Below are 24,857 nucleotides of genomic sequence, written 5' to 3' on the forward strand. Positions count from 1 at the left end.
TAGTCTAGTCATCAAGTACATGGAAGCACAGTAGCATGTACAAAAAGTAGGCTTTGTAAGCACAGAGTTAAAGAGCAAAAAAGGTGTGGAAGCGCGATAAATAAAGGACATTGGACAGCAACATTTCCAAATCAGCAGAGCCATATTAAATGGTCCAGAATGGTCCTCTTAGCAACATCACAAGCCCAGCTGAGGTGCTGGGCTAAATGTAATAGACTCAGAGTTGCCAGGGTTGTGGGACTTTGTGGAGACTGCCTTACTTCTTATATATCTAACACTTTATCCTCTCACTAGTGTGAAGCCTTGGCGTGGTTGGCCTGTGCTGACTTAGGGAGTCCCGTGCCCTGGACTTGAACCTTAGTGTTAGGATCCACCTGGTTACAGTTTGTGTGCCCATATGTTTTTGCCCAATAATTATGCTAAGCACCTAAATTTTGTTCTACAGATGTAGCCACGCTCATCGTGGTGTGCCTCATTTGCTGCGACCACGTAAAGGCCTAAGACATGCACACACCCCATTCACTTTGAATAGGAAGGCAAAAGACACAGCTTGGCGTTGGGGTGCCTAGTCACGCGTACCCATCCTGTCAAGATGTAGCCACAATGAGCGTGACTACATCTGGATGTTAGATTGCAAAGTTTATTACACTTATTCTGATTAGCAGTGCTTAGAAAAAAGAAAATGCAGATGCATACTCTATAGTTCTGTCAGATACACTGGTGGCAGGTGCGCAGCTCTGCAGGTCTATTGATAGCCCCTGCTGAATTCCCTTTGTCTCTTGCAGAAGAGGCCATGTGATGAAACTTCCAATCCAGATAGCTGGTCGGACTGGGAGAGGAACCAACTGCTCCAGGTGTCCAGAATAGAGTAGACGCTGGATCTCCAGCCAAACATATCCATCCATAATTTCAATCTTTGTTTATTAAAGTGCTATGTACATTCTTACTTCTGTGAGAAATATTAAATAGAAACATGTGGTCACTCTCACTCCACAGCAACATTTTTATGAGACCCTATTAGTGTCTTGAAAAGATTTTCCTATAGGTCCCTGAACGGGCCAGACCTTTCTGCACTATTTGCTCGCTAGGACATCAAAGTTTCCTTCCACTCTGAGCAGAATTCAATTTGGGAGTTCATTATGCTCCATGAGGACTATGGCCCCTGCCTGTTGTCTTGTGAGTGCAGGATTCAGAGGAGATGACAGTGGGGACTGTGTCAGCTGCCAACACTCGCAGCAGCAACTCTCCAGCCAGATCTGCCAATGGGATGTGTTTAATTTGGCAGCTGTCAGGATCTCGGCGGTCAGGATATAGACGTCTGAATCCCGACAGTTGACAATGCCCCCAGTCGGAATCCCGGCGCACGAGGATTATTCCCACTCGTAGGTGTGTCTACCAAGGCCGCTAGAGTGGCGAGCGCAGCCAGCCCGCATGGGGACCCTTAGTGCTCACCCCACTGCCATCATTCAGGCGGGCTAGATGCCACTGTCGACATATTAACAGCCCGTATCCCATCCGCTGGTAAAACATACTGAATCCCTGCCAATAGTCTGTTTCGTACCATGTACAATAGTGCAAACACCAGCAGTCAAGTTAACTGGTGTATACAGTATTCCCACATTCTTTAGCAAATGGTATAAAACTTGGTCTTAAACCATTGCAGACACTTAACATTTTACTGGCTTGTGTATGTGTTTTGCGAGTAATGGAACCAGTCAATTGCATAGATTTATATCCTAACCTCACATTCCAAACCACAATTTGATTGCACTAATGTCTGCCAAAAGGGACATCAAACACATTTTCCAGCCATACAATGCACGGCTCGACAGTAATATCGGATCATTTCCCTGCTCACTTTATATTTATATAACTAATCGGGGAAAAGCACAGCATTAAATTTAATTTTAAAAATATGTTTTGGCTCATAAGCTGGACATTTTATTTCATAAATTTAACACAGCTTTCACACAATATTTTAGCTAAAGCTATACTAGACATATTAGAACTGCTTCAGTGAAATTCTACATGCTCAAAACTTAAGTGCTTGTGAATGCAATGAGACCTCCAAAGTGGACCTTTGACAAATAAACATCCAATAAAATAATCCATCAAACTATATACTAGTCATGCAGAACAATTGTTCCATAAATGTTTCTTTTACTTCTTGCATTGTTACCAGTCTCCTCTGTCAATGGCATTCTATGTAACTGAAAAGGAGAAGAAATATTCTACATCCATTCTCTTGGTTTAGCCACTGCTACAGTAGTGCAGGGCAGTAAAATAAAATAAAGTGATACATTTCCAGTTTATAAAGACAGAGCTAATTAGATAAATCCATAAGAAAATATATTTGGCAAATGTACAGTAAGTGGTGAATTTAGTACGCTGAGTTTAAACTGGAATATTTTAGGAAATAGGTTACAAAACATACTTCTGCAATTCTGAATTCAAAGCTTGAAAAGATAACCTCTAGAAAAGTGGAACATTTCTTGGTTTGAGGATGAATGGCAGCGTTCAGGATGCCGTGGTCAGAATACTGACCGCAGCATCCCCATGGTTAGTATCACTTACCGCAGTTTAAACCTAACCCTCCCCCCATGCAGTCTAAACCTAACCCTTCCACCTCTGCAGCCTAACCCAACCCTCCCCTCTCCCTGCTCGGCTTAGCTCTCTGGCAGCCACTCATTTGGGATCCAGGCTGTCGAGATTCCGGCATGTACATTTCGGCTGTTGAAATAACCAATTTGCCTGAGTAAACGTTTGTGTTCATTTTCTGGCATTTGGAAACAAATGGTCGATTGTCATTGCCTCCCATACATTATCAGATATTCTTTCCAACCAACCAACTAGTGTGTGGCCAGCTTTAGTCAACTCAATGCAATTGTATGCCAGTCACCTTAAATAGATACTCAACCTTGGAAACTCCCAGAACCATTATAGTACAGCCCAATATATGCCACTGCATAAAATATAGAGAACGTCAATGACTACATATATGTGCTTAAAAGTAGAAGCCATTTTCTTATGTCATATCTCCTCCCAGTAACTAACGTTTATTTACATGAAAGTGGTGTGCGACAAGGAAATGGCTGCAGCTTTCCAGCACACAGAGGTACAATTATTTTATTATTTATGTGCAATTATTTATCCTTCTCTAGTTTCAACACAAAAGGAGAATGAGATTTCGCAAAAGAACTAATCATATGTGTAAGACCTGAAAAACCTGATCATAAGAGAACCAACAATCTAATTATATAGATCCCTATCTAGGGTTATGGGAAACGCGTATAGAGGTTGGTGTGCATCCAAGAATGGCTCGCTTTCTGTGTTCATATAATGTTTTTATGAATTAGACAGGGGATGTTCATTGTCAGCCTTGGTTTTCGCCATGGTAATTGATCAACTGGCTGCTATGATCAGGCATTCTGCTTCTATACGAGGAATAGTGGTGTCACCCCCCCCCCCCCCTCCCATTCCCTTCCCTTACCCCAGTCCTCTTTACCATCCCTATAGATCAGGTATTCCCAACCACGGTCCTCAAGGCATACTAACAGTGCAGGTTTTTGTGATATCCAGGCTTGAGCACAGGTGACTTAATTAGTAGCTCAGTTATTTTGATTTAACCATCTGTGCTGCAGCCTGGATATCACTAAAACCTGCACTGTTGGTGTGCTTTGAGGACCGTGGTTGGGAATGCCTGCTATAGAGAGTAATAGATAAATATGGCATTATTTCGGTCTATAAAACTAGTCTATGTTGTTACATATTTCCCCTCTGATGAAGGCTAGTCTGCGGTCGACGTACACTTTCAAGTGGCAAGACCGTAGAATACAGTATCTCATTGTGTATTTTACTTACCATAAGCCAATTTTCCCCAAGCTTCTCTCCAAAACAAAAGCTTGTGAGAGGATATATTGTTTTGTAGCTGGGGAGGATCATTGAGTAAAAATAAAGTTTTTTAAAAAATTAGTTCATTAACTGTTTTTTTACAATAAATTTAGCAAAAGAAGATTTTGTGGACTAACTATAAACATCACGGGAACTAATTTTCTGGCTTGTGAGCCTTAGGTTACAAAGAGTGACTGGTGCACAACCTCTATCACACAATACAGCTGGACAGTCAAACATACTGAATAATGGAGTTGCATATAAATATTACAAACACATATACTGTAGAAAAAAGAATTAGGGGGATTTGGAGAGAGAACTAATTATATTTTACTAACTCAAAGCTACTTTGGGCAAACACAACATGAGTAGAAACAGGTTATCCTAATCACCAAGCCAAAAGCGAACAGGACTTAACTGTACACCATATAGACAAATCATAGAATGTGATTTTTAGAGTAAAACTATACTGACCATTCTAATATTGAGTTCTGGTAATATTTTGTCATGACTACTACTCAGTACAGGAAATGAATCATAACATAAGCACTTACCTCTATGTCTATTGGTAGTTTTGTCAAACATCAACATGGCATCCTCAACCTAGAAGAAAAACATGGATTTAATACAAATTGAGCACGAGAGACAGGTACAGTAATCATATTTAGGAATACCTAAGGGGTAAAGATCAGCATAATTCTAGATAACCTTACAACGTCTGCCATAAAGTTAATGCAGGGCACTATGCAGTCAGACAGGTGCATCTAGACTTCAATACTTCAGTAAGACACAAGGACATGAGACCGTTCAACATGGCATGGCTGCTGAACATTGTCCCTATTCCTTATTACGGAATCAGTATGTATGACCGGCGTCCGTGATCCTGGCATTTATAATAGCAACGCCGAATCCCAATGTTCAAAGTCCCGCCAGGGGTGAGTAGAGGGTATTTCCCCCTCTCCCCTAACCCCTAACCCTAACCATTTGGTCCCATAGCATAAAACTAACCTCCCCCTTTAGTGCCTCAACCAAACCTCCCATCCTCACTGCCTAAAACTAACCCTTCCTCCCCTGCAGTCCAACCCTAACTTCCTGCGTAGGTAACTTGCCCCTTTCGGAATTCCGGTGTCGGTAATACGGCTGCTGGGATCCTGACTGCGAGCATATTTACCGCATACCCTTATTACATTCATAAAGAGAGAACAGTGAAAATTTAATTCCACAAAATGAACAGTGCAAACTGCTTTGTGTTAAAACAACGGCTGTACCTGACTAGACAGATGCTGCCTCAGCTCATCTGATGATTCAGTGTCATATTTGATTATTACAGATTGTAACCGGACACTTGCTGTTTTTGGACACTCCCCCCCCCCCCACCCAAGAGGGAGTGGCAAAATAATTCATATAATCAGCAAGGTTCCATGCTCTTAAATCAGACATAAATCCTAGAAGGTCCGAAGTTTTATGGACATTCCACAAAAGTAGGGAAGTAGATGCAACACTTGCTTAAACTGCCCGCTGATCTGCTATTAAAATAAGTATTTTTCTTTGATTTAGTGTATTGTTTTACGTTATTACTAGGATTAAGAGTACTTTGCAACCCTTTTGAAGCTTAGAGGACCACTAATCCTGTCCCTGAAATGTATCAGATGGCTTATTACTGGTGTAGTGTCTCAGGGAGAGACGCTTTAATGAGCAGCAATATTTTAGTGGGTGTGACACAAGCAAAGTCAGGAGTTTAGTTAGTGTGTGTTTTGCTATTTTCTCCATATAGGGGTATATTCAATTAGAGTCAGAAACTGCCGTCTTGTCGGAAAGATGGCAGTTTCCGACTGGAATAGGTCGGAAGGGGTTTCCGACCTATTCAATCCAGCCTCATTTTTTCCGACAAGTCAGGAAATCCAACTTGTCGGGAAGCTGTCAGAAAGCACGTGGATCAGCTGAATAGCCGCCGATCAGCGTGCTGCTGTCAGAAACGGGGGAAAAATCCACAAGGTTTTGGTCCCGTTTCCGACAATGTCAATCCGACTTTGTAAAAAGTCGGATTGACATGTCGAGAATGGCAAACCGTCCTATTGCATAACCCATGTCGGATCCTTTCCAACAAATGCATGTCGGAAAGGATCAGACATTGAATATACCCCATAGAGTATATGAGAATCTCTCCTTAAAGAAGTATGGAGATAATCTAAAAACAAACCAGATTAGCCCAATTCTAACTTGCACTTCATACACAGACACATCCTATAAAATTATATTTTGAACTTATTCACTGCTATAGAAGGTGTCTATTCCATCTTCCTTTTCCAAAGTTAAGCGTTTCTCTTCTATTATCCTAAGTAGATAAAAGTAAATATTGGGGTAATAGCTAGTAGTGGAAGTTCCTTTTAAATTGTCAACAGAAAACAGCAAAAACAAAAATGTGCGTAATAAGAACTAGGACTATAAAAAAAAAATACAAAAATCTAATTTTATCATGTTATTCTGCGCTGTCCAGTAGATATGCTTTCTAGCCATTTTCTTGTAGCTTTCATTTGATGGCCTTAACACTTACAATTTAGGACTTCATTAAGGGGCATTGCGCTGTCACATATGAGACATTTGTACAAGGTTTATCATACAAATTTGTGTTACAACTTAAGAGGAAGTTTTGCTTAGTTTTTTTTTTAAAAGATGGGTGTAATATCAAAGTGCCTAATGAGACCTCTTTTTTTAGGTAGAAAAAAACAAAACAAAAACTATTCTACAATATACCCAACACAACATCAGAAAATTTAGTCATCACGAACGGCCAAGCCAAATCCACCACAGTTTTGCAAAGGAAATTTCTACTTGATCATTCCCCTCAACTCCAAATTAAGCGCCAGTGTAATATTTTTATTTTTTTACTTATGGGAAAGAGCTATAGTTTTACTTGTCGACCTAGTGTATGTTGAAACCACTTTAGTGTGCCACATATGGAACATTTTACTAATTTTCATGGAATGGCCCTAAAACAAACAACACAAATGCTGATCACAGCTCGGTAGCTTACTATTGCATTGACAACGCACCTAAACTTAAAAAAATCAGTGAAATATTAAAATTACTGTTAACTGATTCAGGTTGTATAGCAGAACATGCACTGGCTAATAATCTAAGGTTTATAGCTTTTGTACTACAAAAATATTTACACACATGTGCCTTTCAACCTTAAACTGTTTTAGTGTTTGTTTTTTCTGGAAATAAGTATTCATAATATTAAAGCTTTGCAGAGAATGTTACAAAATCTCAGCATCCGCAGGAAATTTGGCAGAAGTTCTCCACCAGCTGGGCATTTTGCAATTTTCCAATTGGTGTATCTGGGAAGAGCAACGTATCACTTGGGCTTCAGATCAACTCTGGTTGAAGCTGCTGAACTACTGAAGCGTCTCTTATAGCTGAGCTAATACCAGGATTTTTCAGGCTTGTTGGTCTCTATAATTACACTAACCCTCCTGGAATGCTCTCCTGAGTTTGGCCACGTTCCTTGGATCAGAACCATGAAACCTAGAGAATAATAATTAAACCAATTTATAATTCTCATACAAAAGAACTTATTGTATGCCTTTTAATGAAAAATTATTAATAAAACATGTCCTCTGACATTTTTAGTTCTAAAGTAACCTCTGGACTATTTTTTTTTTTCTCTCTCTCCATAGTTTACAGAAACTACCATAAGAAGGTGTCAGATCTAGATCTTACTATTTTCAACAGAAAAACACTGCTGCCTGGTTAAATAACACAATCACTTGCTAGAGAGCATGGTAGTATTAATTACCAGCAGCAAAAGGGTAAATAGTTAAAGCAAGGACGGGCGCTATATTGGAAACATTGTTCTTTTCATTGTTAAATGGTACCATTAGAACCTTCAATATTTAAAAACTATTAGACCATTATACCCAATTATTACATGCGGGATCCTTCTCTCCCTCTATGTCAGAAATCCGGATCATAGATCATAAAATGATAAAGATTTGTTCTATCCAGATCATGATTCTAGCTAGACTCTTTACTACCTGACTTAAAGTAATTATACAGGTGTTTATCTCACAATAAAATGGACTACATTCAATCTTCGCAAACTGTTTATAAACCTTCAGATGACTCCTAACGAGATAGTGGTAGTTTTCAACAAGGTGAAATGGCCATATTTAAGGGACGCGCTGAGGCATTGTACACTGTCCACTGGCTTCATCCAATAGATAAAGTTATTTTATTATGCCAAAGCCGCAAAAAGAGCACCTGCCTCTGCTACCAGAAAACACATTTATATATCCCCCAGGTCTATCGTGACACCCCCATATGTCAGTGTGGTGAGTACATAATGTATCGAGTACATTTTGGCATATGCTACCGGATTGTCCTAAATTGCATAGATCTTGGGTGAGGGTGTGAGATTGTGTCCAAGCCTTCCCCTAGTCCAGTGGTGTTCCTTTATGGTATTTCCCAAGAACACAGCTTCAAAAAAGTCAATTTATGAGTACATATTAACATTGGCGCCGAGGGGTGGGTGTACTTTTTGCCCGGGCCCGCTGCCACCCCTTCCCCCATTGTAGAGAATGTGCTACCACTTGGGTACGGCGAGAAAGAAGACTGACAGCTGTTGCAGCGACCTCTCTCCCCAGCACAGCACACAGTACACTCTGATGTGTGCTGTACTGGGAGAGAGAGGTGGCTGCTGAAGCAGTGTCCTCTCTTTCCCTGTGTGAGCGATCGCACCTGTTGCTTTCCCCCGCCAGCACCCATTAGTACATACCGGTGCTCTTCACTGTGCGGCTGCACAGGAGCAGTTCAAGTATTTCCTAAGGAGGGGGCTGTCCATGCCTCCCTACATTGGCCACACCCTCCCCCCTGTACCTGGGCCCGGCATGGCTGTCGACACGCCTGCATATTAATCATATCAAGAACCTAGATGGCTGTGGAAGGCCCTGGTCAATGACACTGTACATCATGAAGTGATAAGTTTACCAGTAATTTACAAATACCATGAGATCTGGTCCCCCTGCTACCACTCATGGTACAGGATAAGATCCCTGAAGGGGAGTAATTATGTGGAGTAAATGCCCCATGTCACAGGTTTCTTATGTGTGTATGCCTCTCTTTCCAGTGTTTGTGCAAATGCTAAGGCCAATGTCTACTACTTCAGATGCTGGTTTACTGGCCTCGGCTATGATGCAACCAAAACACGTGATGGTGATGCAATGCTTTGGACACAGCACTCGGATTCTGTATTGGCGGCAGTTGCCTAAGACGCCTACTGTGACATTAGCATATATTTGCATCTTTGGACGCAACAGCGATTTAAAAAAAAAAAAAAAAATTACCCCCAATGTCAAATATGTGTAAGCACATAATATTAAAGTTGCTATTCAATATAAAGTCAAGGACGTATAGATGATGTGTCCTCTTACATCCTTGATGGAGTCACGCTAAACTGCCCTTGAAGTCGCGCCATGCCGTGGCAGGACTTGATAGCGCTGAGCATCTTTTTACGCATATATTTTCTGCGAAAATGTGTCTTAGACGCAAAGTAAAGTAATAGGATGCACAAGCAGCTTCTGCTCGACTTCCACTGTATACGCCCAACTCTTCTCCTTTAGGGCAACTATTATACATAAAATAATGGGATTTTTTCTTCCAAACAGAGATCATATGAAACTTTAAACAGTCTAACTGTATATAAAGGTGAAATACTATCAAGTGCTTGAAAAAGCCCCACCACAAATAATTCAACATCTTGGTAAAACAAAATACCAAACTGTTAAAAGACATTAAATGGAAGGGCTGAAAGAAGTGAATGCTCTTTAATGGAGTATGGATACAGTCTTTTCTTCCCGATTCAGAAATCTATCAATGTGCTGGCAGAGCAGTAAGGACTGAAACTAGAATACGCAAACCATACAAAGCCTGAATAGAGTGAAAGGAGAAATACAATCCCTGCATGCACAGCTCTGCTCTCACGCTTCTCTGTGATTCAAAGAGAAAGCTTGTATGAGACTTCATGGAGAAACCAGTCAAGGTCTGTGATTGTGGATTCTCACCTAAGCAAAATTATATCTTCTTATCTTTCACTCCCCTTTTCTACTAAACCAAAAGCAAGTAACTATAAAGTGTATTCACCAGCCCCAAAGAGCAGCACCACGGATACCTAAAAGCAATCGTACATTACACCAAGGAATTTAGTCAGGGCATATGCTATACAGAAGACTAAACAAAAATAAAATAGAGAAAACATGTCATTCCTTTACCAGGTATAAAGCATTATAAATAAACAGACTTTGCATTGATATATATCAACAGAAATTAATGCACACACACAAGAAAAAAAATAAGAATTTACTTACCGATAATTCTATTTCTCGTAGTCCGTAGTGGATGCTGGGAACTCCGTAAGGACCAGGGGGATTGCGGCTCCGCAGGAGACTGGGCACAAAAAGAAAGCTTTAGGACTACCTGGTGTGCACTGGCTCCTCCCCCCATTACCCTCCTCCAAGCCTCAGTTAGGATACTGTGCCCGGACGAGCGTACACAATAATGAAGGATTTTGAATCCCGGGTAAGACTCATACCAGCCACACCAATCACACCGTACAACTCGTGATCTAAACCCAGTTAACAGCATGATAACAGAGGAGCCTCTAGAAAAGATGGCTCACTACAGCAATAACCTGATTTTTTGGTAACAATAACTATGTACCAGTATTGCAGACAATCCGCACTTGGGATGGGCGCCCAGCATCCACTACGGACTACGAGAAATAGAATTATCGGTAAGTAAATTCTTATTTTCTCTGACGTCCTAGTGGATGCTGGGAACTCCGTAAGGACCATGGGGATTATACCAAAGCTCCCAAACGGGCGGGAGAGTGCGGATGACTCTGCAGCACCGAATGAGAGAACTCCAGGTCCTCCTCAGCCAGGGTATCAAATTCATAGAATTTTGCAAACGTGTTTGCCCCTGACCAAGTAGCTGAACGGCAAAGTTGTAAAGCCGAGACCCCTCGGGCAGCCGCCCAAGATGAGCCCACCTTCCTTGTGGAATGGGCTTTAATTGATTTAGGCTGCGGTCATCCTACCGCAGAATGCGCCAGCTGAATAGTGCTACAAATCCAGCGCGCAATGGACTGCTTAGAAGCAGGAGCACCCAGCTTGTTGGGTGCCATCAGGATAAACAGCGAGTCAGTTTTCCTGACTCCAGCCGTCCTGGAAAAATTAAATTTTCAGGGCCCTGACTACGTCCAGCAACTTGGAATCCTCCAAGTCCCTAGTAGCCGCAGGCACCACAATAGGTTGGTTCAAGTGAAAACCTGAGACCACCTTTGGGAGAAACTGAGGACGAGTCCTCAACTCTGCCCTATCCATATAGAAAATCAGATAAGGGCTTTTACATGACAAAACCGCCAATTCTGACACACGCCTGGCCAAGGCCAAGGCCAACAGCATGACCACTTTCCACGCGAGATACTTTAGCTCCATGGTTTTAAGTGGCTCAACCAATGCGACTTTAGGAAATCCAACACCACGTTGAGATCCAAAAAGTGCCACAGGAGGCACAAAAGGAGGTTGAATATGTAGTACTCCTTTAACCAAAGTCTGAACTTCAGGCAGTGAAGCCAGTTCTTTCTGGAAGAAAATCGACAGAGCAGAAATCTGGACCTTGAGGGACCCCAATTTGAGGCCCAAACGTCACCCCTGCTTGCAGGAAGTACAGGAATCGACATAGTTGAAATTCCTCCGTCGGGGCCTTCATGGCCTCCCACCAAGCAACAAATTTTCGCCAAACGCGGAGATAATGTCTTGCGGTGACATCCTTCCTGGCTATGATCAGGGTAGGGATGACTTCCTTCGGAATACCCTTTTCCTTTACGATCCGGTGTTCTACCGCCATGCCTTCAAACGCAGCCGCGGTAAGTCTTGGAACAGACAGGGTCCCTGCTGCAGCAGGTCTTGTCTAAGCGGCAGAGGCCAAGGGTCCTCTGCCAGCATCTCTTGAAGTTCCAGGTACCAAGCTCTTCATGGCCAATCCGGAACCCAGAGTATGGTTTTCACTCCTCGCCTTCTTATTATTCTCAGTACCTTGGGTATGAGAGGTAGAGGAGGAGACACATAAACCGACTGGTACACCCACGGTGTCACTAGAGCGTTCCCAGCGATCGCCTGAGGGTCCCTTGACCTGGCGCAATATCTTTTCAACTTCTTGTTGAGGCGGGACGCCATCATGTCCACCCGTGGTCATTCCCAACGGTTTACCCGCATTTGGAAAACTTCTGAATGAAGTCCCCATTCTCCTGGGTGTAGGTCGCCCATCGGAGAATCCTTGTGGCTTCTGCCATCGCCATCCTGCTTCTTGTGCCGCCCTGTCTGTTTACATGGGCGACCGCCGTGATGTCGTCTGATTGGATCAGTACCGGCTGGTTCTGAAGCAGGGGCCTTGCTTGGCTTAGGGCATTGTAAATGGCCCTTCGCTGCAGAATATTTATGTGAAGCGAAATCTCCTTGGAAATTTCTTCCCTGTGTGACTGCACCCCAGCCCTGAAGGCTGGCATCCGTGGTCACCAGGACCCAGTCCTGTATTCCGAATCTGCGGCCCTCTAGTAGATGAGCCCTCTGCAGCCACCACAGCAGCGACACCCTGTTTCTTGCTGACAGGGTTATCCGCTATTGTATCTGTAGATGGGACCCGGACCATTAGTCCCACAGGTCCCACTGGAACGTCCTTGCGTGGAGTCTTCCGAATGGAATTATGCTTCGTACGAAGCTACCATTTTTCCCAGGACTCGTGTGCATTGATGTACCGACACCTGTCCTGGTTTTAGGATGTCTCTGACTAGAGATGACAACTCCTCGGCTTTTTCCACTGGAAGAAACACTCTTTTCTGGTCTGCGTTCAGAAACATTCCCAGGAACAGAAGACGTGTCGTCGGGACCAGCTGTGACTTTGGAATATTGAGAATCCAGTCGTGCTGTTGTAGCACTTCCCGAGAGAGTGCTACCCCCACTACCAACTGTTCTTTGGACCTCGCCTTTATCAGGAGATCGTCCAAGTACGGGATAATAAAAACTTCCTTCTTGCGAAGGAGTATCATCACTTCTGCCATTACCTAGGTAAAGACCTTAGGTGCCGTGGACAACTCCACCGGCCGCGTCTGGAACTGATAGTGACAGTCCTGTACCACATATCTGAGGTACTCCTGGTGAGGAGGGTAAATGGGGACATGCAGGTACGCATCCTTGATGTCCAGGGAGACCATGTAATCCCCCTCGTCCAGGCTCGTAATATCCGCCCTGAGCGATTCCATCTTGAACTTGAATCTTCTGATATAAAAGTTCAAGTATTTTAATTTCAAGATGGGTCTCACCGAAACGTTTCGGTACCACAACCACTGTGGAATAGTAACCCCTTCCTTGCTGAAGGAGGGGCACCTTGACAATCACTTGTTGTGATTATAGTGTTGAATATCCACCAACACAGTCTCCCTGGCAGAGGGAGGTGCCGGTAAGGCAGATTTTAGGAAACGGCGGGGGGAAGAACGTCTCGAACTCCAGCCTGTACCCGAGATACTGCTTGAAGGACCCAGGGATCCATGTGAGAGCCCACTGTCCGCTGAAATTTCTGAGACGGGCCCCCACCGTACCCGGGTCCGCCTGAGCAGCCCCCGCACCATGCTGTGGACCTACCGGACGCAGGGAGGACTTCTGCTCTTGGGAACTAGCTGTGTGTTGCAGCTTTTTCCTCTACCTTTGCCTCTCGGCAGAAAGGATGAGCCTCTAGTCCTCTTGCTTTTCTGGGGCCGAAAGGACTGTACTTGATGATACGGTGCTTTCTTTTGTTGTGGGGTAGCCTGTGGCAAAAAAATCGATTTCCCAACAGTAGCTGTGGAAACGAGGTCTGAAAAACCATCCCCAAACAGTTTTACCCCCTTATAGGGCAACTTCCATGTGCCGATTCGAGTCGGCATCGCCTGACCATTGCCAAGTCCATAACCCCAGTCTGGCGGCAATGGACCTAGCGCTTATTTTTGATGCCAGCCGGCAAATATCCCTCTGTGCATCACGCATGTATAAGACCACGTCTTTTATATGCTCTATTTTCAGCAAAATATTGTCCCTATCCATAGTTATTTTCCGACAGGGAATCTGACCACGCAGCGGGAGCACTGCACATCCATGCCGAAGCAACGGCTGGTCACAATATAATGCCCTAGTGTGTGACTATATTTTATAGGGTAACCTCCTGCTTTCTATCAGCAGGTCCCTTCAGGGCGGCCGTATCCGGAGATGGTAGTGCCACCTTTTCTGATAAGCGTGTAAGCGCTGTATCTACCCTATGGGGTGTTTCCCCGCGTGACCTATCCTCTGGCGGGAAAGGGTACGCTGCCAATAACCGTTTTAGAAATTTCTTACCGGGGGAAGACCACTCTTCCTCACACACCTCATTTAATTTCTCAGATGCAGGAAAAACTACTAATAGTTTTCTCTCACCAAACACAATACCCTTTTATGTGGTACCTGGGGTATAATCATAAATGTGTAATACATTTTTCATTGCCTCAATCCTGTAACGGGTGGACCTATTTGGAGGGTACACCAGTCTCATCGACGTCGACACTGGAGTCAGTATCCGTGTCGACATCTGTGTCTGTTATCTGAGGTAGCGGGCGATTTAGAGCCCCCCATGACATTTGAGACGCTGGAACAGGCACAAGCTGAGTAGCCGGCTGTTCTGTGTCGTCGACCTTTTATGTAAGGAGTTGACACTTTCACGTAATCCTTCCATAAGTTCAACCACACCGGTGTCGACCCCGCAGGGGGTGACAACATATTTACAGGCATTCGCTCCGCCTCCACCTCATTATCCTCCACATACCTGTCGACACAGCCGTACCGACACAGCACACACACAGGGAATGCTCTGATAGAGGACAGGACCCCACAAAGCCCTTTGGGGAGACAGAAGGAGAGTATGCCAGCACACACCAGGGCGCTATATATCACAGGGATAGCACCTATAAAAAGTGTTTTCCCTTATAGCTGCATATATATATATGTATACTGCGCCTAAATTGTGCCCCCCCTCTCTTTTTAACCCTTTCTGTAGTGTATTAACTGCAGGGGAGAGCCAGGGAGCTTCCCTCCAACGGAGCTGTGAGGGAAAAATGGCGCCAGTGTGCTGAAGGAGATAGCTCCGCCCCTTTTTCGCGGACTTTTCTCCCGCATTTTTATGGATTCTGGCAGGGGTTAATGTACATCCAAATAGCCCTGGGGGTTATATGTGATGTATTTTTGCCAGCCAAGGTGTTAATATTGCTGCTCAGGGCGCCCCCCCCCCCCAGCGCCCTGCACCCATCAGTGACCGCAGTGTGAGGTGTGCATGAGGAGCAATGGCGCACAGCTGCAGTGCTGTGCGCTACCTTGATGAAGACTGATGTCTTCTGCCGCCGATTTTCCGGACCTCTTCTTGCTTCTGGCTCTGTAAGGGGGCCGGCGGCGCGGCTCTGGGACCGGACATCGAGGCTGGGCCTGTGTTCGATCCCTCTGGAGCTAATGGTGTCCAGTAGCCTAAGAAGCCCAAGCTGGCTGCAAGCAGGCAGGTTCGCTTCTTCTCCCCTTAGTCCCTCGATGCAGTGAGCCTGTTGCCAGCAGGTCTCACTGAAAATAAAAAACCTAAAACTAACTTTTATCTAAGAAGCTCAGGAGAGCCCCCTAGATTGCACCCTGCTCGGTCGGGCACAAAAATCTAACTGAGGCTTGGAGGAGGGTCATGGGGGGAGGAGCCAGTGCACACCAGGTAGTCCTAAAGCTTTCTTTTTGTGCCCAGTCTCCTGCGGAGCCGCTATCCCCTTGGTCCTTAGGGAGTTCCCAGCATCCACTAGGACGTCAGAGAAATGAGCATGTAGTAATGTAAAAAGGCACTTTAAAGAATATAAATATATACACACCAAAGACAAAGAAAGCTAGAAGGCAGTGTACAATAAATTACTTTTCATATAAATTATTATAGAACTGAAAACTTTTTAACTAATCCTAATACAATGGTAAATGCAATTACAGTATGCGCCTAACTTTAGGGCAGTTGGGTAAATCTTGTCCATTCTGTTTACCGGAATCAGGGATCAATTTAATTGCTGTTTAGTCACTTGTGATCACTAGATACGGGTAGAGTCTGTTCAATGTGATTATATGAAATATGAGTATACAGTATGTGATTAAAAAAACAACAACTATGTGATATAACATACAGATATGTCCTCATACAATATTGCTGTAGTCACGCCAGATTCCATGCGACTTGGCTTGAGCAGAGGGTCGCTTTCACCAAAGGTACATCTCAATCACAATGCAACAAAACCATTTAACAAAAGTGCACAGGTTAATGTGTTGCTTGTATATCTAAACCAAGTTCTGCTGCACTTCTTATACAGACTCAGTCGCACACAGATATACAATTGTTGGATATCAAATTAATCAGTGCAGTCTCGTGAAGCGGTTTTGTTGCATATGATTGAGACCAAGATGCGCATTTGGGAAAAAAAAAGATGCTGCACTGCTCTGCGTGGATCACTTGCGCCAGGCAGCAGCACACTCCAAATAATACGTTGCTTAGCTTCCACTTAAAATTAAGTCCCAAATAATAACCTGTAGTACAGATCCGTAGTTTGGATAAGCGAAATACACAGGCAAAATGGATAAGAAAAAAAAAGAATCAAAAAGACCAATCTTATGGCGTTTAACATGCAAAAGATAATGTGTGTGTGTGTGTGTGTGTGTGTGTGTGTGTGTGTGTGTGTGTGTGTGTGTGTGTGTGTGTGTGTGTGTGTGTGTGTGTGTGTGTGTGTGTGTGTGTGTGTCAAGAAGAATGACATTATTAAGTCTTAGGAAATATTTTCTTATAAACAAAAAAAACAAAATAATAATAATTTGCAGGTCACTTAATAAACACAAAAGGTTACAAAATGTGGTCTGTTTGCAGACATCCGCTCAAGTACATACAGTATAGACCTTGCATGTTCATGATCTTCTGCCCATGACCAAAAGGTTTTATAAAAGGTAAATAAACAGTAAGAGAAATAACAATAATAATAATAATAATAATAGATAGATAGATAGATAGATAGATAGATAGATAGATAGATAGATAGATAGATAGATAGATAGATAGATACTTAATATTGAACTTCACAATGCTGATGACAGCCACAGGGAACAGTAACATAGCAGAAAACTTCCTAGCATTTTTGGATGACACACCGTATTTCATAGGTCTCACCCACATCTAACTTACATCAACACCTACAAACAAGATTTGTAGAGGTAGAAATCTAAGGATTACCCTGAAACGTAGTCTATCATTAGAGTAGCCTTGAGACATGCCATTATTTGCTTTAATACTAGTTTATGTTGCCATCTAAATGTAGCAGGAGATGAACGGTGCCTGAAGCAGCAGCCTGTAGCAGGCCAGTTCCTGCGCTCTATACAGTATATCGTTGAGGCTCCAATGCTCAATTCAGCTTAAGGCATGCATTAATCAGAAGTAATTAGGATCCTCTAAAGACATAGACTTAGAATAAATATTTTAAACATTACAAATTGACCATAAGAAGTCCCAGGCAACATAAGCAAATTCTCCAATACATGTAGCTGGGCCAAAATAAACAAACTCTATTTAACCTGTTCACCGCAACAAAGGATTAATTGCACACCAACAATGCAACATAACACTGTAGAACACTGTAGAAGATGCTTGCTACTGCTTGGGTTAACAACTCCAACCTAAAGCTGTGAGCACACAAGGAGGAAAGCAACAAGAACACACATCTTAATTACTATGTGAAAGCAAAAAACATTTAAACCTGGAGAAGACAATACTTTTAGTAATCCTACTGTTCCACTACACATCTTAAATTAGACAGGCAATTTAACACCACATTGCAGAGACAAAAGCTTACTACCTCATACTATCAAGTGTATACATACCTCCAAACTTTTCAGAGCCGAGATGCAGTACCCTCACACGGCATAGCCACACGGACCCGTTTTTCTGCATTTTGGGGGCATGTCCAGCACTCTCCGAGCAGCTGGGCAGCCCCCTGCTCACCTCCATGTACTGTACAGATTGCTATGTGCATGGTATATATTTAGAGATTACTTGCTACTTTGCAGAGCAGAGCATCCAGCGATCAAAGGATCTCCGAACTGCACAATCCCAGCGGGACACTGCGGCCCGCGGGGGGAAGACAGCAGGACAGGTTCCGAATAGTGGGACAGTGCCACGGACAGTTGGGAGGCATGACTAGTGTCGTGTAATAGATAAACTCAAAACATCTATAAAACAGTGGAAGGCTGAAGTTTTTTTTTTATTATTATCTAGAGTAGGGGTGGGCAAAATATGGCCCGCAAACCGATCCTGTCCGGCCCACTGCCTCCCACCAGCGAGCAATGACAAACGGCCCGAACGGCTGAGCTGCTTGTCATTGCTCTGCACTGCAGTACCTCCAAGCTGCCGGCGGCGCCTCTCTCCCCTGCTGCTGCGTTGTAGCAGCCTCCTCCCTCCTCCAGAGTCCCCAGTGACAACGGCTAGGTTCAGCCGAAAAGGGGTGGAGCTACGTGTCGAAGAGGGGCGTGGCTACACGGGACCTCAGGGGGCGGAGCTACATGGAACAAGAGCCAGACTTGTACAGAATAGATCCATCCTTCCTGCCACTGCCAGCCAGATCAGTAAAGTTAATGGGAAAAGTGAGTGAGAGAAAGAAAGGTAGGTGTGTGTGTGTGTGTGTGTGTGTGTGTGTGTGTGTGTGTGTGTGTGAGAGATAGTGTGCATATATTTGTGTGTGCGGGCAGTGGCGTCAGTCTGTTTTTAGGTTTGGGGGAGAGATCTTTAGCTCTCGCTGTACCAACCCCTCCCGTGTTCTGTCACCATGTCACCCCCGTGTTCTGTCACGTATAACCCCCCCCCGTGTTCTGTCACTGTCACCCCCCCCCCCCCGTGTTCTGTCACTGTGTCACACCCCCCGTGTTCTGTCACCGTGTCACACCCCCGTGTTCTGTCACCGTGTCACACCCCCGTGTTTTGTCACCGTGCCATCCCCACCGTGTTCTGTCACCGTGTCACACACCCCGTGTTCTGTCACTGTCACCCTCCTCCCCGTGTTCTGTCACTGTGTCACACCTTTCCCCAGGGGCCATAAGACACTGGATAATTTGCTTGCTGCACAATAATTATCCTAAATAAAATGTTAATGTGTAAAAGGGGGCTCTACCTGCTGTAATGTGTAAAAGGGGCTCTACCTTCCATACTGTGTAAAAGGGGCTCTATCTGGTGTAATGTGTGTAAGCGGCGCTGTGTGGCGCAATTTGAATAATGGAGACTATTGTGCAGCCTAATATGAATCTGTATTATTTTTTGCCCACACCCCTTCCACATGAAGCACGTCCCTATATTTTTGGCAAGTGGGGGGAGCTGCTATTTTGTATGTGGCCCTCGGATACGGACAGGAAATGTCAAGTGGCCCCTCAGCTGAAATAATTGCCCACCCCTGATCTAGAGCCTTAATGTTGTATTAATATTAGACAACTTCCCCAGCTACTACTGAATTATAACTGCTGTGACTGCTCAGAGACGTATGCTTGGAGTTTTTGTTTAGCAGAAGTCAAACAGCCATTGGCTGTGTAACTCTGATTCGTGCTCACAAACTGTATGATAAGAATTGTGGTAATCTATAAAAACAAGCCTTTGGTCCAGGCCAATGCTGTTGTAATCATCTATTCTGGCTAATCTAGATGCATCCACAAATTGAAGGCAGCCACACAAGGGTGGGTTGGTTGGTGTTTGGCCAATGTCTAGATCACCGTTACTGCATTTGGGCTGGAAATGATCAATTGATTGCAAAAGGATCATTCTTTGGAGCACTCCTAAATTGCTTTAGTCTGTTTTCCGATCACTGTGTGATGCCTATCATTAAGTCAGACAAGCAGTGCACATATTAATGCCCCTAAATGTACACAGCAATGCTACTCAAGCTTGATTTATGCCTGAACAGTGTCACACAATGCAGGTAATGGAGGCTGGCAGACTTAATGCATATAACCCTCATGTCAATAGAAATACAGTAATGATGTAATTGTTATAGATTGCTTAATGTGATAGTAATAAAATTAACAGAAGCCAGTGATCTTCTTTTTCCGGAAAAAAAAAAAAAAGCAATCTAATTACTTGTTGTTTAAAATAATAAATCACGGCCCTACCTATGATAACCAGGTTAGAAGTGAAAAATCATTGTACTTGCTAAATAGGACATAAATTCAGGATATAAATCAGCTACAATGGTCATTCCAAGGAAGAAAAGAAAACAAATACAATAAATATCTTCCCTGCCAAGCAAACAGTTCTAAATAATAGAAAAGAAGATGAGGGCAGGGTGACACAGAGCATGACAAATGTGTGTCCGAACTAGCACATTCTATTTCTTCCCCACCCTCATCAAGTCATTAGTGAGAGAGAGACACCATGGCCTGTATCTGCAAGTTATTTGTACAGGTTGAACATCTTACGCACAATATTTGGCTTTATGAAAAGAAAATCTACTTTAGCTGCTGGTAAACTGTCAGGTGCTATTATATAAACTACGCCAGTGAATTCTCAAATACACCAGCATGCTCTTTCAGATTTACCACTGCTATCCATGTAAATTAACAAAGACAAATGCTTCCAGCATCGCAGACTGTCTGAGAAATCAGTCTTCCCGTTTCCTGCCTAGGGTTGAGATTACAAGCATAAAAACAGAAATGCTTTAATCTTATTTTCGATGGAAGGTTTGTTTGGATAATACTTTTTAAAGTACCATTCATTTACTGGGAAAACGCCCAGAAGCTTATAGGAATCCTCCACTCCAAATGCCTTGATGTCAGCAGAAAGAATCCCCTCAGGCAGACACATAAGGTTACCACCTACAACTAATTACGGATTGGATTTTATAGTCCATGTCCTACACTGCTGCCTAAGGTCTTTATAATTTTACAACAGGATGGCACAATGAAGAAACCAGACCCTTTCCTTTATATACCGTTACTCATGATGTAATGAGCAGAGTGGCTTTGGAACTTCCCCCTAACCTCTATCTGTGCACTGCGCTGTGAGATCGTACTCCTTCCCTTTCCCCCCTCTACCTTCACATGACTTGCTGACAGTCTGAATTTGTGTGGCAGGTTGACTGGCAGCTAGACAGTCTATTGTGTAGGAGGATTTGGTCACATGATCGACAGGCACTAGAATGTTGACATGGGCCAACATTTTGACCAACACCACGTCAACATCATCGTAATGTTGACATGTTCAAAAGGTCGACACCTCAAATGTCGCAATGAGATATGTCGACATTCTGAGGATGCCAATAGCTAGTTAGGCACTGCAGGGAGGGATAGGGCTATGGATTAGGGGTAGGGTTAGGATACTTCCCAAAACCGCTGCTCTCTCGGAGATCTCCTGCGGGACTGAGATGTGTATATAGAATGTGATGGTACTACGCTAATTTTAGGTGAGTAGAAATGTAATAAAGGGTTGCTGCTGGAAGGGTGGATGCACTACACAGTTCCACTTAAAACATAGTTCAACTTTAAAAAGATGGGGCTCGCAGCACATACCCATGGGTATGAGCCCTCTTTTTAAGGTCTCCTGCAGAACTGACTGTCACATGACTGTTGGGAACCAGAAGCCGCTGCAGGGACCATGTAAACGACTCGACATTCTATCATGTCAACATCTGTGTTGACACAATGAATGACAATATACACTGTCAAGATGCTAAACTAGTGGTCGACCAATTATACAACACACTATGGGGTATATGCAATTGCGGTCGAATTTCGGGTCATTTTCGCCCAAAAAAAAAATTTGCCTATGCAATTCAGTGCTTTCCGACCAAAAAACGGACTTTCAAAATTCGACTTTTTGAAATTCGACTTTTTGCAAATTCGACTTTTCTGCAATGATACAAGTGCTGCAATTCGACCAAAGCATATTCAATTCAAGTTTGGAAATTCGACAGCAGTGCTTTTAGACAGCAAATTCGTCATTTTCAATCCGCCACACTTTGGAGGGTGAAAACAATAAAAAAAATTTTAAACATGTTTTTTTTGGTGTTTTTTTTTTTTAGGAATAGCATATCTATTTATATTAGAAGGGATTAGGTACTTTTTTTTTTTTTTTTGGAGGCACAAATATTATTTATATATTTTTTTAAATATTATTATTATTATTATTTTTTTTTATTGCTGGAACGGTAAAATCCTTAAAAAAAAATGGCGTGGGGTCCCCCCTCCAAAGCATAACCAGCCTCGGGCTCTTCGAGCTGGTCCTGGTTCTAAAAATGCGGGGGAAAAATTGACAGGGGATCCCCCGTATTTTTAAAACCAGCACTGGGCTCTGCGCCTGGTGCTGGTGCCAAAAATACGGGGGACAAAACGAGCAGGGGTCCCCTGTATTTTTAACACCAGCATCGGACTCCACTAGCTGGACAGATAATGCCACAGCCGGGGGTCACTTTTATGCCGTGCCCTGCGGCCGTGGCATTAAATATCCAACTAGTCACCCCTGGCCGGGGTACCCTGGGGGAGTGGGGACCCCTTTAATCAAGGGGTCCCCCCCCCAGCCACCCAAGGGCCAGGGGTGAAGCCCGAGGCTGTCCCCCCCCATCCAATGGGCTGCGGATGGGGGGGCTGATAGCCTTTTGTGATAATGAAAAGAATATTGTTTTTTCCAGCAGTACTACTACAGCAGTACTACAAGTCCCAGCAAGCCTCCCCCGCAAGCTGGTACTTGGAGAACCACAAGTACCAGCATGCGGGAGAAAAGCGGGCCGCTGGTACCTGTAGTACTACTGGAAAAAAAATACCCAAATAAAAACAGGACACACACACCGTCGACAGTAAAACTTTATTACACACTGCCGACACACACATACTTACCTATGTTCACACGCCGACATCGGTCCTCTTTTCCATGTAGAATCCAGGGGTACCTGAAAATAAAAGATCAATATACTCACCTCAGCCATGGTCCAGAGATAAATCCACGTACTTGTAGAAAAAAACAAACCGCAAATACCCGACCAAACGGACTGAAAGGGGTCCCATGCTGACACATGAGACCCCTTACCCCGAATGCAGAGAGACCTCTCAGTGACAGCTGTCACAGAAAGGTCTCTAAAGCCAATCAGGAAGCGCAACTTCGTTGCGCTCATCTGATTGGCTCTGCGCGTCTGAGCAGACAGCGCATCGCACAGCCCCGTCCATTATGTTCAATGGTGGGAACTTAGCGGCTAGCGGTGAGGTCACCCGCCGGTCAGCGGCTGACCGCGGGTTAACCCCACCGCTACCCGCAAAGTTCCCACCATTGAAAGTAATGGAGCGGCTTTGCGATGCGCTGTCTGACAGCTCAGACAGTGCACAGCCAATCAGGTGAGCGCCACGGAAGTAGCGCTTCCTGATTGGCTGAAGGGACTTCAGTGACAGGAGTCCCGTGATGTCCCGGCATTCGGGAGAAAGGGGTCTGATGTGAAAGCATGGGACCCCTTTCAGTCCGGTATGGAGCGGGTATTTGCGGTTTGTTTTTTTGCCAAGTACGTGGATTATCTCTGGACCTGGATTTACCTCTGGACGCTGGAAGGTGAGTAAAAAAATTTCACAGGTACCCTCGGATCGTCGGAGACCGTGGCAGTCGGCGTGTCAACATAGGTAAGTATGTGTGTCGGTAGTGTGTAATAAAGTTTTACTATCAAGGTGTCTGTGTACTGTTTTTATTTGGGTATTTTTTTCCCAGTAGTACTACAGGTACCAGCGGGCCCATTTTTCTCCCGCATGCTGGTACTTGTGGTTCTCCAAGTACCAGCTTGCGGGGGAGGCTTGCTGGGACTTGTAGTACTGCTGGAAAAAACAATATTCTTTTCATTATCACAAAAGGCTATCAGCCCCCCCATCCGCAGCCCATTGGATGGGGGGGGGGGGGGGGACAGCCTCGGGCTTCACCCCTGGCCCTTGGGTGGCTGGGGGGGGGGGACCCCTTGATTGAAGGGGTCCCCACTCCCCCAGGGTACCCCGGCCAGGGGTGACTAGTTGGATATTTAATGCCGCAGGGCACGGCATAAAAGTGACCCCCGGCTGTGGCATTATCTGTCCAGCTAGTGGAGCCCGATGCTGGTGTTAAAAATACGGGGGACCCCTACTCTTTTTGTCCCCCGTATTTTTGGCACCAGCACCAGGCGCAGAGCCCGGTGCTGGTTTTAAAAATACGGGGGATCCCTGGCCAATTTTCCCCCGTATTTTTAGAACCAGGACCAGCTCGATGAGCCCGAGGCTGGTTATGCTTTGGAGGGGGGACCCCACGCCATTTTTTTTTCGGGTTTTTCCCGTTTTTTAAAATCGCGGCAAAATCCGCCAAATCGGCCGATTTTCGCCCGCGGTTCTGGCTAATCCGTTTTTCATTGAATATGGTGAATTCCGGCAGCCACCTTCCGGAATTCACCTGTCGAATTAAGTCGAATTAAAAAACGGCGAAAAATTGCCGCGATTCGCCGTGAATTGCATATACCCCTATGTGAGTCTGTGTGACATCTAAGACCTTCTCCTCACCCTACAGCCATCACATGATATGCTGAGACTCTGTGGAAGTCATTTTTGTTTGCCATCCAGCGATAAAGGGAAAAAGAAATAATGATTTGTAGTGTAAATACCTTCTAACTTTTCAAGTTGAGGAATCGGAAAAACACACACACGCAAGATGAAGTTGTCATGTATGGAGGGATGTGACCCATACATTAGCCATGATGGGCCACATTGTGTCTTTCCCTGAAAACCATCTTTTGCATACAGGAAACACCAGGTAAGATGCATACAGCCATATATGGGATATACATCCCACATTTGGCCCACTCAGGACCGTTGGAAGATGTGTTT

The 24,857-nt window shown here is 44.2% G+C and overlaps 1 protein-coding gene across 8 annotated transcripts in view; it reads right to left on the bottom strand.

Moving 5' to 3' along the window:
• MSI2 (musashi RNA binding protein 2) overlaps positions 1 to 24,857 on the bottom strand; it is a 1,055,328-nt gene that overhangs the window by 571,139 nt on the left and 459,332 nt on the right. For all 8 annotated transcript variants that reach the window (XM_063953648.1, XM_063953647.1, XM_063953646.1 and 5 more), the window contains exon 7: positions 4,446 to 4,494. In XM_063953648.1, coding sequence (XP_063809718.1) covers positions 4,446 to 4,494 — 49 coding nt within the window. The remainder of the gene's footprint in view (positions 1 to 4,445; positions 4,495 to 24,857) is intronic.

This window comes from Pseudophryne corroboree, chromosome 2 (assembly GCF_028390025.1).
Source record: "Pseudophryne corroboree isolate aPseCor3 chromosome 2, aPseCor3.hap2, whole genome shotgun sequence".
In the NCBI taxonomy this organism is placed as follows: Eukaryota; Metazoa; Chordata; class Amphibia; order Anura; family Myobatrachidae; genus Pseudophryne; species Pseudophryne corroboree.